The 13,854-nt window shown below is 40.4% G+C and overlaps 1 protein-coding gene across 11 annotated transcripts in view; it reads left to right on the top strand.

Moving 5' to 3' along the window:
- Positions 1-13,854, top strand: part of SPHKAP (SPHK1 interactor, AKAP domain containing) — a 63,449-nt gene that overhangs the window by 21,648 nt on the left and 27,947 nt on the right. For all 11 annotated transcript variants that reach the window (XM_014268681.2, XM_026794885.2, XM_026794884.2 and 8 more), the window contains one exon: positions 1,723-1,833. In XM_014268681.2, coding sequence (XP_014124156.2) covers positions 1,723-1,833 — 111 coding nt within the window. The remainder of the gene's footprint in view (positions 1-1,722; positions 1,834-13,854) is intronic.

Genomic DNA, 13,854 nt, shown 5'->3' with positions numbered 1-13,854 from the left:
TTATGATGGCAGGAATCTTTTTGCCCTGAGATGGGAGGTTATAAAATTTACTGAGTGCAGAGTTGTTGCACTGGTAAACACGATTAGCTAGCAGCCCCCAAGAAGAGGCTTGTGAAGCATTCATAGCCCTTTGGCACTCTCAGAAGAAAGTCTTTGGGTACACTACTTCCCATGAATATTTTTTGAACCTTAAATTTGTATTTTAAAGATCTTTGGAAGAAAACCCATAGCAGGGCTGGTGTACTGAGAAACAACCACAAAGGTGGGAAGTCTCCTTGGAGGGCACCAAAAAAGGGGAATTAAGCAGGCCAAGCTCAGGGCCTGTGGTGTTCCCCATTACCTCCTCATCCCTCTCCTGCTGAATTTTATTCAGAAATCAATAAAAGTATAATACAGGGAGTGAAATATTAACTGTGCAACTGACTTTCTACCAGAAAGATAAAAATTAGAGTGGGAGTTAATCTGTGGGTGGTAATAAGCTTACTCCTGGATGCCCCCAAGGATTAGAAACTGTGTCACCTGGCCAGATGAGCTTTCCACAGTCATTCATCTTCCCTGAGAAATGAGAAGGACTCACAAGTTATTCTCATTTCTTTTCCTAAGGAAGGGATCTAGGCTTAGAGATCAAGTGTTCTTGAAGTAGGACAAATGTGTGTCAATACAAAACATGCAGTCAGGTAAAGGAAAGTACCGTAGATAGATTTTTCTTTCCCTAGATATAGCAACAAATTTCTATTTTTAAATATAATTATTAAAAGTCCAAAAATTAGAGTACAGGCTATTTCCAGGTAGTACAAGAATTGCAAGAAGTAAAAATAAAATATACATCTATTTCACAAATACACCTCTTAACATTGCTGCCTAGTGAAGATGATAAGCCATAGGAAATGCTCTGTAAGTAGCACCAATGGTGCACCAATATTTTTCCTGCTGTTCCCTAGCTTTTTAAAGATACTAATGGTCCCTCTTTTTCATGGTAGAATATTAGTACAGAGGCAGAAAGTAAAGAATTCAGTTTAATCTAAGCATCAGATTTGCAAACTGGCTTTGCCTCTTTAAAGTCTACAGATCTCTGTAGCCCCATTTTGGTTTTGTTTGAGTGGAGCTGTGGCACAAGCTGTAGGGATGAGTCAACACAGAGATTCAACACAAAGTTTTGGTCTAAGGGTGCTGACTGACCTCAGGACTCATTACAGAAGGTCCAAAATGCTTCAGCTCCTCAGAAAGCAGAAAAACTTGTTTAAGAAGGAGTTTGGAGCCTAGAAGTGCCAGAAATGAGGCTGCTGGCAAAATGAGTAGTACTGATCTACTGTGGAGAGAGATACAGTCAGTCACAAAGGCTGCAAGTTGGTGTACTCTGGTGTAATTGAATAATTAGTTTTCCTAATATGTCTGTTTATTACTTTTATGTAGAACAAAACTAATAGCAATATTTTTCAATAAAAATACTGGGTTTGGGCAATTCCTTCAAGTGTCTGTCTCCAAGGACTCTCAGTTCTGGAAGAAAATAGGTTCACACTTCAGGGGATATGCAAGTGATTTGACTAAAGGTGCAGTAACTGGACGGGTCCAAACCAAACAGGTCTGTCTTGTCCGTCTTCCCCCCCCAATCCACTTCCCCCAGTTTTGTCAACAAAATTTCCATTTAGTTACAGCGATAGTGTTCCAGCCCCCAAAGCACAATAGGGTTATTATTTTAACTATTTTTAACTGTTTTAACAGATTCTCTGCAGTAACAGTCTACTAGAATCAACAGACTACTGGCTGCAGAATCAGAGGACACCATGCCAAATTGGCTTTCTAGAAGACAAGTCGGAAAGCAGCTGTGCCTCAGTAAGTACTCACTGCCATCTCCTCCCTGAGAGCTCTTTGGATAGGCTGTGGAGCTGACAACAGTGCATGTTAAACCAAAAAAAGTCTGTAATTTCCAGCTTTCTTTTGAAAGCAAATATACAAACTAAAAATGCAGATTTCTATATGGAGCACATTAATAAAGGCTGCTGCAGAGGTTTCCCCATATTTGGCTTTCAGACTTTGGTGGCTCTCTGTGTTTTTTTATGTTCATAATCTGCAACTCACAAGAGAGAAAAATAAGCCAAAGAGAAAATTATTCCGAACCATAACTTGTTAAGTGGCAGGTTGGAAAGAGCAGATGTTTAAAAGGCTGCTCAATGTTCCTAAAGGCAGAGAGACACAATTAAAGAGAAAAAGCTCTTTCCATGTTAGATGAAAAGAAGCTGCTGAAGAACTCATACAGATTTATTTTGCACTTGAAATTAAATTTCAATCTCATTATTGTGGGTTATAATGCGATAAAGATCAGTTTTTGTTTAACAATGTGCATGACGAAATAGGAATTATGTTGCTTTATAAACTATCTACATGAAACTGGATGGAAATACATGGCTATGTTTTTAATGGTTTTTCATTTGATGGGGGAGTCAGAAGAGCAGATATTTCCCCAGAATCCTATTGGAATGCTATTCCCTGGTCTCAGTGAGCAAAGCAGGGCTTTAGGAAAGATCAGCTTTATCTCAGGTAAAAGGTTTCCAGTACCGCTTGTGCTTCACACAACCTAAAGACGAGCTCAGGGCTCTCCTGGAGCCTGCTGGGATTCCCTCAAGGACAGGGATTTCAGCTCCAGCTGATGAGCCCAGACTGCAGCTGCCAGGAAAGTCAATCTCCATCCATGGAGCCTTCGTGTCCTGCCCAGGGTGACACAGAGAGCCTGGGGGCAGCAGGGGGGACACAGCAGTGTCACTGCAGCCCTGGGATTTAGGAATATGGCCAGAGGTTATTGGGCTTAACTCAGTCATACCCAGCGCTGCTCTATCAGTTTCCACAAGACAGAGTGAGCAAAATACAGCACCTAGTCCCAGTGTGCAAGTGAGCAGCCCTACAATGTGAGAACCTGAACACATCCTCAACCAGAGCAGGTTCCTCAGGCAGATAACCAGTGGTATCCTTGTGTTTTCATACAGGAAGGGATTACTTTCAATGTAAAACATACTGACTATAGTCACTTAATTTTACTATTTAGTACTTAATATCCTAAAAATTAGGCTTATTTTCTCAGAGGAAATTACTACCTCAAATAATAATATAAGAATTAATTCTGACTTGCTTTTTTACCTGTTGAGCTTTTGACTTTTTGCTTATTTTTCTGTACAATCTTAGAGGAAATTATATTTATCTCTGATAGGTTGGGCATAACAAGCAAAGATAAGTTGTTATAGAAAGATTATGCCATGCTAGTGTCCTTATTTCAGGCAACCTTTTCTGATTTTGCCATGCTGTCTGCTTTAAAAGGTTAAAATACCTTAAGGAGCTTTTTCCTCTACACTAATATTATAAGTGGTTTTTTCCTCTTTGGAGAATATTCGTCTAATTGGTAAATATTTCATTAAACTTACTTCAGTTAACAGTGGTACTGTTTAGCAGCAGTTTACCACTGAGATTAGGATACATATTTTCCTGTTAATATAATCAGGTAGTATTTTGAAAGTAGTTCCGCCTAATAGAATAAAAATGCAAAAGATCCACATGGTGATGTATAAATGCAATTAAAATTTCTGTAATGTGACATTCTTCTTACCCTTGCGGAGTGACCTCATAAAAGTAGTTTCACATAAAAATAGATACTTTTTCTTACTCCAGTATTGCCAGCTTTCTTTCTCTGGATCGCTAACAAATGTTTCCTGCTTTGGACATGCTTTGATGAAGACCTTATTGGAAAAGAGAAAACTAATAGATGCTTTGTCCCTAATTTCTCTCCAAATATCTAGATAAATTACCAGTGCTGAATATTTGTGGTTGGCTTATGTTAGTACAAGTTAAGAAATCTAAATTCTTGCTTAATTAGATGACTTATAGTTCTCTTCTAGCATTGGACCATCCCAAAGCACAGTCTCTTCATCTTGCACACAGAAATGTCAATGATGACTTTATCTTAGCAGTTGGTAAGATTTAACACTTTTCTTTGCAATTCTTTTACAGTGTCTCCATATTTAAGGTGGTATTGCCACACTGCTAAAGATGTATCTTAATTTTCTTTTAGGAATTCTTCATGAACGTAGTCATTAAACTATTATTTAGGAAAAGAGCAGGATACAAAACTAAATTAAGAAAAAAAAAATGGTCCTACAAGATATTTGACGCTCATTTGGTTCAAGATGCTTATAAGTGAATTTTCAAGATATTCTCTGACATTTCATGCTCCAGGCCAGCAAAAAGCCATTAGAAATTATATTTACACTGAAAAAAAAAAAATTCTCTCAAAACAGACCCAGGCTCCAATGATCTCCCCACAAAATCATCACACCCCACTGCTCTTTGCATGCCCATCCTGTCCCAACACAGACAAGGGGAAAGACATTCCCACTGCACACAGCCTAACAGAGAGCTGTCCTGGAGAACCACTGATGCAGGCAGCTAGAACCTCTCCTTCCCAAGCAGTGTGCCTTTGTGAGAGGGGCAGTGGATTTCCAGACTGGCAGAAATCCTGCAAACTTCCTGGCAAATATCTTGGAGAAGCAGAAGCTACACCCCCAAATGGCAATATGGAAGGTGGAAAATATCTGCCTTTCAATTAAAACAAAGCACTTAGAAACAGTGCTCATTTCTTACTTTAGCATAACAAGATAACACTTTTTAAAGAGTCAGGATGTGACAAGGGCTCATTTTAAATTGTTTTATATCTCCTTAAAGCTCAGGAAAAAACTGGATTTGCTGGCAGATGGATGAGAGAACAGTTTCAATAAAGTGTTAAAGGTTTTGAAACATTCTTGAAATAGTCCAGCAGCTTTTCCATTTGCAAGTGCTCCTACTCTGTAACTACAAAAATGCTCACTCCAGAATGCTCCACACAGGGTTGTAAGTAATGCAGGCAGAGGGAAAGGACAAGGACAGCAGCCCAAATTTCAGTCAGATTCAGCCATGGTTAAACACCCTCCTGTCTAATTGTTGGCTGCTCTCCTGTGCCCCTGTGCCATGGGCACTTTCTGGGGAGTGTCTGATGGTGATGGTGGAAGCACAAAGGAGAGTGGAGGGCAGCAGGACTGGGGGAGTGGGACAGTGGAGGCAGCACAGCCACTGAGTGGGCTAATGCCACATGGAAAAACCCTAATCCATCTGCAGCACAGAAGGAGGAAGAGTTCCAGTTTAGGGTTAGTTAAATTGGTTAGTTTAGTGCAGGAGAATGTACCCAGCCTAGGAGACAAACTTGAGCTTTGCAAAGAGGGGAAGCAATGCTTACCTTAGTGAGTGACAAGTGAGAGAGAAACCAGATTGTTACCAAAGCTAGCAAGTGATGTGATGATGGACCACATGGCCTGTGGTGTTTTGTTGACTGACACAGTGCAGAATGTCCTTTTGCTATCAGAGTGGCTGGATTTTCAGAACTGGCTGCTTGCCTTGCAAACACATGGCTTTGCTCTCCTAACCAGGTATTTCAGCATTTTCACTTTCATTGCAGTTTGGCCATCAAGCTTTCAAACAACTTCAGGAGGAGGTTAAGGATGCCCTTATGCACTAATTTGAGCTGGTCAAATCAGGGCTTCTGTGGTCTCACCTCCTCCTCCAGCTCCTGTTTCACCTCATTTACTGCCCTGGCACTTGTACAAATGTGCAGTAAATCAATTCAGAGAGAAAAGTAACTATGAAATTAAGAAATTAGTTTTTCTAGCCAAGTCTTCCTTGAATCATCTCACCATATTGTCAGATAAATGCCATTGCTCACTCAAGGAATGGAACAAAGACATCCAGGAAACAGCTACCACAAATTAATCCAAACTGAATGATAACATATGCAGGAAGGAAAAATCTTTGGCAAGGTGTATTTTGATGAAATAAAGGACAGCAGTTTTCACTTGAAATAAAGTATATTACGAGTGGTTTCATTCTTTTCCTCACCCAAGTCTTTTTAAAGATACGGCACTACATATCTTTGGATGTTTAGGTAGAAATACACAGATTTTTTTATTTTTTTTTTGCATCAGTCTTTGTTACTAGATTATTTCCAGGTAACTTTCTAACAATAGTGCAGACTGTGTCAGGGACATTTTCTATCCCTTGGTCAGGGCCCATTTATCCAATATGTTCTTCAAAGTGTCCAAAGAATGAGAGCATGCCCTCACTGAAGAGTGATGGTGTAGTCTTACAGGAGCTCAGAAAGAGGGATTATTCCCCAGGCTAGTAGTAGTCAGCAAGGCTTTTTACACAGGCAAATATAGAAGTTTAATCTTGAGTCCCAAAGGAGGAGTTTTTTGTTTGTTGGCTTGTTTTAAAACAAAGCCATGTATGTTCCTGAATAGTGACCATGCACAGCTGAAACAGGTGCTTTGTTTCACTGTGTTTGAATGAAGTTTTACATTTGCTAGCAAACATAGCAAAGCCCTGTTTTACATTTTCTAGCAAACATAGCAAAGCCCTAAAACCACCAGACCTATGTACTAAGACCTTTTTCCTCCCTCATGAGATTGCTTGCACACCTCAGCACTGTGTCACAGACAGGGAATTACAAGGCTGTTTATTTTACCTTTCACTCCATAATTACTCAACCATCTTCAGGAACAGCACTGTCTCTTTCAGAAATCAAAATCCATCCATTGCTTTCCAGATCTAAACCATAATTACTGGGGATATTTTTAGGTTTAAGTCTCATCTTCCTTTTCAGCTTGACGATACCTTAATTACATCCTGCCAAGGTGCAGGAACCAACAGCAGCAGGCTAAATCCTGGCATTGAGTTGTAGTCCTGTCTCAGGCATGTGTGGGTGTTGATGCTGCTGTGGTAAGGAACTGAACCTTCCAGAGAGCCCCCCCTGGCTTGCACAGGGAAACGAAACCCCTCCTCTCCACCAATTGCTCTCTGCCTTATGGAGCACAGTGCAGGCAGACTGAGCACTCGCTTCAAAGACCACTGAAAAGATTACTTGCATAATCTCTAAAATATGTTTCACTTTCTGCTCTTGTACATACTTGGCTCTGAAAAATATATCTTCACATATGAGCTAATGTTAAGACAGAATTCAAATATGCTCTTAAAGGGTCACATTTCCACATTTTCAGTACCACACATGTACCATACAGCAGTCAAATTCACAGCCTCATGAATTTCAGAGTGTGAAAGGTTGACAATAGATTTTCTTCTCTTTCCTGTAACTTTAGACTTGGGACACTCTTTAATTGTCTGTCTAGATATGCCATCTTCTTTCCTGTCCCTCTGTGACACACTCACACTGCAGTGATTTTCTGTCTGTCCTTAAGCAGATGCTTAACCCTACTCTGACAAAGCTGTAAATAAGCGCTGGGAGGATCAGGCGTGGTATTGGAGCTGAATCCTCTCCAGCATTCCACTCTGGCATATTCTCCACGACCTGCTTTATCAAGAAATGAGATTCTTGTGCTACCTCCAGAGTGGACATCTGTGATTGTGCTGCTGTTACAACCACAATCTCTCTCTAACATAAATTGCAGGCTGAGGTTTGCAGAAATTTGTTAAACATTAAGTATACAGGGCACTGGAGAGAGGAGATGGTGCATGTGGCATAAATATTTATTGGAATATTTTCTCTAAGTCTTAAGTGGCAATTAATTACATCAAACCCAAAGGAATAAGCTTTAATGGGAAGAAAACATTCACAGCTGTTTTTGAAGCAGTGGCTTATGAAGAGATAACTCAGGAAGATTCATTAATGCAGTCCAGCCATTAAAGTAGGGATAGGCTCTAAAATATCAAGAACCAAAAATCCACCAAGTCATTTGAGATAAGCACCTTCTGAAGAATAATTTGGACTAAATTTCAAATTCATTACTGCTAAAAATGCTAGAAGGAGAGCAGTATAACACATCCTTCTGACAACATACAAGATGTACCAGAAAGAGAATTGTGGCTGGGCTGGGGAGACAAGGGAGAGTCATGTCAGGACCTTATTTAGGTGAATTTGAGTGACTCACAGGAGATGCACTGAGCTGCCTGCTTTTGGGAACATTCTATTAGGGCCTGCAAGGAGAGTGGTTGGAAACCTCATTCATGTTACATAGCAGTTGTGCAGCTCACAGGAGAGGTTTTTACATGGAAACTGAAGGGAGTAATGTGGCTTTTGTCACCATCCCAATGAAAATATAGGGCAAGAATGGGAGAAAGACTTCCTCCACTCCCAGCTAGAGATGGAAATTGCCTCTCTCTAATCATGCAAAGGACCATACAACAGAAGGAAGGCTCAGAGCTTCAAGCTGATGTTTCCCCAACCTGCCTTGAATCCTGTTGTAATTTTGGCCAGAGAAACTGCCAGGAGAGCGCCATGGTCCTACTCTGACACAAATGGATTTTTTGATGGCAGCCTGATCTGACTTTGGTGAGATAAGGAAGGTACTGCTGTATCCCACTGAGGGATACCTGCCATGAAGCCTTTGGAGTTATTTGTAGTACAGAAGATGGGCCTGAGCTGCTTCATACTCTGAGGTTATAACTGTGTGCTGGGCTGGAGGCAATTTTCTTCACAGTGGCTGGTGTGGAGCTATATTCTGTATTTCTGCTGAACACAGGGAATGAACAGAGAAATGTTTTTGCTGTTCCTGAGCAGGGCTTGTGTGCTGCCCCCAGCAGTGAGTTCACTGGGGTGCACAGCAGGCTGGGACAGCTGGGACAGCAGACCCCAGCTGGCCCAAGGGATGTCCCATAGATGTGACAACGTGCTCAGCACAGAAAGCAGGGGGCACAAGGAGAAAAGGGGTGACAGAAATTCTCCCACCTGTATGACACTGCCACCTCACATTTTCATTCATGCAAATCCTTTTGCAAGTAGCTACAGGGCATATCTAGTACTTCCAAACTAATATTTTAATTTCTACATTTCACAGCTGGTTCCTCTGCCAGAATCATTTTGGCAAGCATGGAAATTAATGTGAGACAAGCATTGCATCCAAATGCTAATGGATGATTAGCTCTGTCTTCCAGAAATATTTTTTTTTTAATTCTGAGTCACTATCAGGCTATTTCAAACACCTCATATAAGACATACTCTAGCTCAAGATCCTCTTTAACCATTTAAATATAAAAGGTCAAATTTTACTGTGCATGGAGGAGAGAGCTACATCTCTTGTACCATTCCCAGTCTCCTATCTACTATAACTGTGCATTCTGCATATTAGTGATAACTGCTAATGACCCCAAAAAGAAGTGATGAGAGCCAATGGCAGTGAAAACAAGTCACCAGAATTTGTTCAGTGGAGGAAAGGAAATTGTAATCTAAAAACAAATACCCACAACAGAAAAGCAACAACTGGCAATTTTTAGTTTCCTTATTTCTGATAATATCGTAGATATTCACAAAATTATATAAGTCCTTAAAGCCCTGTATACTATATACATTTTATATACACTTCTTCAGTAGATACTTGTCTGTATGCTCAGGAAAAGGGGACACTTTTTAGGAGTTACCCAAGACAGCACACCAATTTAATAGCAAGAAATGAAACAAAATCTTTCCTGCTTCCCAAAACTACTCTGAGGTGGAGTAATAGGAGGCAAAATAATAGTAATGATTAAAAAAAGTGGGGGAACACTGAAGGAACATTCTGAAGAATATTACCTGAAACCCACACATTTCAGCTGGTAGTTTGTTAATGGTTGAGATCTCTCTTTCCCAGAAATTATAGGAAAGTGTCTTTTCCATTACATGCTTTATAATGGCAGTGTCATACGCCTCACTGCTCTGCATGAAGGCATTTTAAAGCCTCCTATAAAACCAGAAGGAAGATGAATGAAGATGACACGTTGGGCATTATGAAACCATATGCAAAAGAAAGTCACGTGCACATCCCTGCTTCAGCTAATCCTCATTTGCTCGTCATTAGTGCCTGTGTGTGACTGCACAGTGATGTATTTACACAGCTGAGGAATGTGTGAGTGTGCCTGAGTGGGTGCAGGAGCTGTGTGCCCCAGGCAGGGTGTCTGAGGGCTCTGCTGCAGCTCAGGCTGCTGTGGCTGTGGCAGCAGAGCCCTTGTTTATCATACAGATAAACACAGGGTGAGAACGTGAAGAATATACCTGGGTGGATGTTCTTCTGCACAGCTTTGTGCTCTTAGCACGAACCTTGGCTTGCACTGTGGGTTCACCTAACTACAGCTGAGTGTTTGCCAAAGGTGATCTCCAAAGAGCTTCTGCCAGGACCCTGTATAGATAAAGGGTATGTCCGTGTGCCCTGAAAGATGCTCTGCAGCTGTCCATACAACAGCTCTAAGTTCAAGAACAAACAGAAATCACCACACACTGCAGTGTCGCTGAAATGACCACAAACACCACTCCTTACAGTACTGCGGGAATCTAGCACAGGCTGAGATTTCCAGCTCCTTTTCCAAAAAGATCCAATTCAATCCTCAAGCAGATGCCAAGATTTCTCATCACTTTGGTCTTCTGCAAAGAGAGTGGGAACTACAGAAGCCCAGCCTTTAACCATCACTGTAGGAGTTCTTTCTGTAGGATGAGTCTAGACCTGCAGATTTAAGATGACCATGAAGAAGGCAGATGTTTTCCTGGTAGAAGCTTGCCTAGGGAAGAAGTTCAGACCAGAATACCTTTCTGATTCCCAGCTTTACGATTTCAGGTGCAAGAAATTGAAAGCTAGAAGATTCTTGTTGTATTTGCTCTAACCCCTCAGAAGTGTTATTCAGGTATTTTTTCCTCCATCTGTGTATGCAACTAAGTATAGAGGACAAACAACTTCTTTTTTCTTTTTTATTTCAAAGCTTAAAATGGTAATGATAAAGTTAATAATCTGACTGACTCATGGACAGATCTTTATTTCTGTCAGCTGCTATGTAATTTAGTACAAAAACATCTGTGATTACAGCAGCTCCATGATCTGGCTCTGGAATTGCAGGGCATGTGAGAATGAGTGAGTGTGCAGAAGTACAGGTACTTCTATCGGACACACAGGGACTGGGGATGGATTAAATCATTCGGATGTTATGGACACCACCTTCAGATTGCAGCAGATGTTTAATTGAGATATTCCATGCTCTTTTAAACTGACAGTATGAAAATGTGGGTAGTCATATTTTTAAAGTAATTTTTCTAGGTATATGGAAAGAGTTAGTATCAAATCCACCAAAATTAATTTTCCCAGTTAAAATCACTTTATTTACTGTGAGAGTTTAAAGAATTTCCCCATTTGCTTCTTGAACAGTGTATTTGAATAAGCAAAGTCCTTCCAAAGCTACACATCTACCCTGCACCTGTTTTTGGTTTTTAGTTCCTTTAAAGCTTGAAGAACTCTGTGAGAGGAAATTATTTAGCTTTACTATTTCATACTGGATTCTGAAACTCAGTAAAACAGATCTCAACTGGGGAATCACTTAAATCTGTCCAAAAATACATGTGATTAGGCAAAACATTCTCCCAAAGCAGCTTTGGGTTTGTGTGAATAAAAATAATTTTACAAACTAGTTGAATTATATTTCAATTAGTTTGACTAAGTTTTTTTTAAAGAATCAAGAGAACACCTAGGATTACAGTCTCTGTATAAATGCATGATTAAAGTTTCTGGTTGCCTGTTTACCAACAGAAATAATTTCAGTCTCAAGGGAAATAGTCACTTTTGAGCTCACTGGATGCTATCTGGCTAATTTGACAATAGGCCAGAGGTTCTAGAGCCAGAGTTCCTACAGGTTTCATGAATACAGATGAAACTGAGAAATTGTAAGAGTGTGAACTCAAACCTTCCTTATACCGCAGAGAAACCAGACAGAGCTGCACTTTAATAAAGTCTACTGAGAGGAAAGTGGCAGAGCTTACATGTCAACATGCTGAAAAGTTAACCTTAAGATGCTAATACACAGATAAGCAGACTTTTCCAATCTCAGCAGTCTGACAGCCAGCTGTTTTCCAGACTGATTCATAAGCACAAGAACCTGTACCATTCCTTCTTTTTCAAGTAATCTTGCTGCCTCAGAGCTCTACCTATTTATAACCTGTCCAACAGCTGGGGCAGAGCTGCCCTGCAATCTGTAGAGCATGCATGAGCAGATAGATGATGTGCACACCTACTGCAGCAGAAACAGGGGTCAGTCCCAAAAGGTTTGGTTAAAAATGACAGAAACCATCACTGTCACCAAACTGTATCCATCACAAAGCTGTAATTTCTGTTGCTTATAACAGTGGTCAGCTGTAGGTGGATATTTTGTATGCTGAATGTAAATTCTCTTAATGGAAGGATGAAACAATCCTTTTAAGGGGAGAGAACATGAGGTCTTGGTTTAAAAATGTAATTTTATGAGGCAGGAAGCAAGAAGAAGGAGTGAGGCCAGGATGGGCCCAGTGAAGAAAAGGAAGAGCTGAGGAAATTATCCAGAGCAGTTAGATTTTACAGTCCTAATTTGTTATAGTGCATATTTAACAAACGACTGAGCTCAATCAAAAGCTATCATCAGACCTGTGTGCTTCCTTCCTTCTCAGCCCATCCTCTGAAAAGCAGAGAACTTACAGAATTATCTGCTTTCAGTAAAGAATTTTTTAATCAGAGAAGACACAGAGCCTGTTTTTCATCTAGAGACAACAGTTTCTCATCTACTGGATACAGTCCTGCAATCCCTTCACAGAAAGCTTTGAGTAGAAATTTATCAGGAAGAGTTTCATAACGTGTGGCAACCACAGAGCTGCTGGTTTTCCCTGCTGCCCTGAAAGATGCCACCTCCCCATTCCTTCTTCCCCCAGTGTAGTCCAGAACAAAAGGCACCTAAGCCTGGGAGACTGCAAAATAAATACAGCAGCCCTGCCCCAGTGTGTGAAAAACAGGGCAAAAATGGCATACATGGTCTGAACTATGATGCATACTAACATTTTACTTAAAAAGATGGGGGGGACCATACTATAATGTTACTTTAATAATGTACTCTAATTATAAGTATGATTAGAGTAGTGGAGGCCAGAAAGAAGAACTAGCTCAGTTTAAAAACTCAAACCCAAATAGACTGTTCCAATCATGGGTGTTTTAGCTGCCCATCTGACAGCCTGTATCAGCTGTATAATACACAATTGACTCTTTCTGCTGATAGCTCCACTCACACCTTGGTAATACCTGCTCATCCTGACTCCCCAGAGACCCAGGGCAGGTGGAATTTGAGGCCAATCAATCTCACAGTCACTGCTGTGGAGTATTTTCACATGACATCTTTGTTTAGCAAAACCATTTGCATTTTTTAATTAGGCTTAGCCGCATTGACTTCCTCATCTTTCTCAAGGACTGAAAAATCCTGTAGAGCACCACAGAATGGATTGCTGTGCACAGATAAGCAGAATGGATTTAAGTACTTATAACGCTTTAATCTAGTTTTGTGCTTCTAAGTGTCATACAAACGTCTTTGAGAAAAATAATTGATTTCTATAGTAGTTTAGAGCAACGCTGTAGCAAATAAAAGTATCTAGGTGTGTTAAAGAAAACATTAAGCAAATACTCAACTGTCCCAGAAATCTGAGCATTCATTTAGTAAGGAACCATCAATGTTCTCCTTTCTAAAAATCAAACATCATCATAATTTCCTTGCTTCAGTTGCTTATAGGATTAAAGAATTCATCTGTTTGGCTTTGGAGACTGCAGGCATTTGTATTTCTTGGCTTACCAAAACCAGCCTGGGCAGAGAGTGCCAAGACAATCAGAGTTTGGGGCTCGAGGGAGTCAGTCTTTCACCTTGGTTTCATTGTTAAATAGCTTGGTTTTAGAAACCATTAAATATTTTATACTCTTTGGTGCATCTGGGACAGTGTTCTTAGCCAGTGATGGTTTCAGTCATTTTAAACAAAACCTTTTGGGCCTGACCTCTCTTTCTGATGAGTTATTTAGCAGAGTCTGGCCT

This window comes from Zonotrichia albicollis, chromosome 9 (assembly GCF_047830755.1).
Source record: "Zonotrichia albicollis isolate bZonAlb1 chromosome 9, bZonAlb1.hap1, whole genome shotgun sequence".
Taxonomy (NCBI): Eukaryota; Metazoa; Chordata; class Aves; order Passeriformes; family Passerellidae; genus Zonotrichia; species Zonotrichia albicollis.
This window is presented reverse-complemented; position numbering and strand designations above follow the sequence as displayed.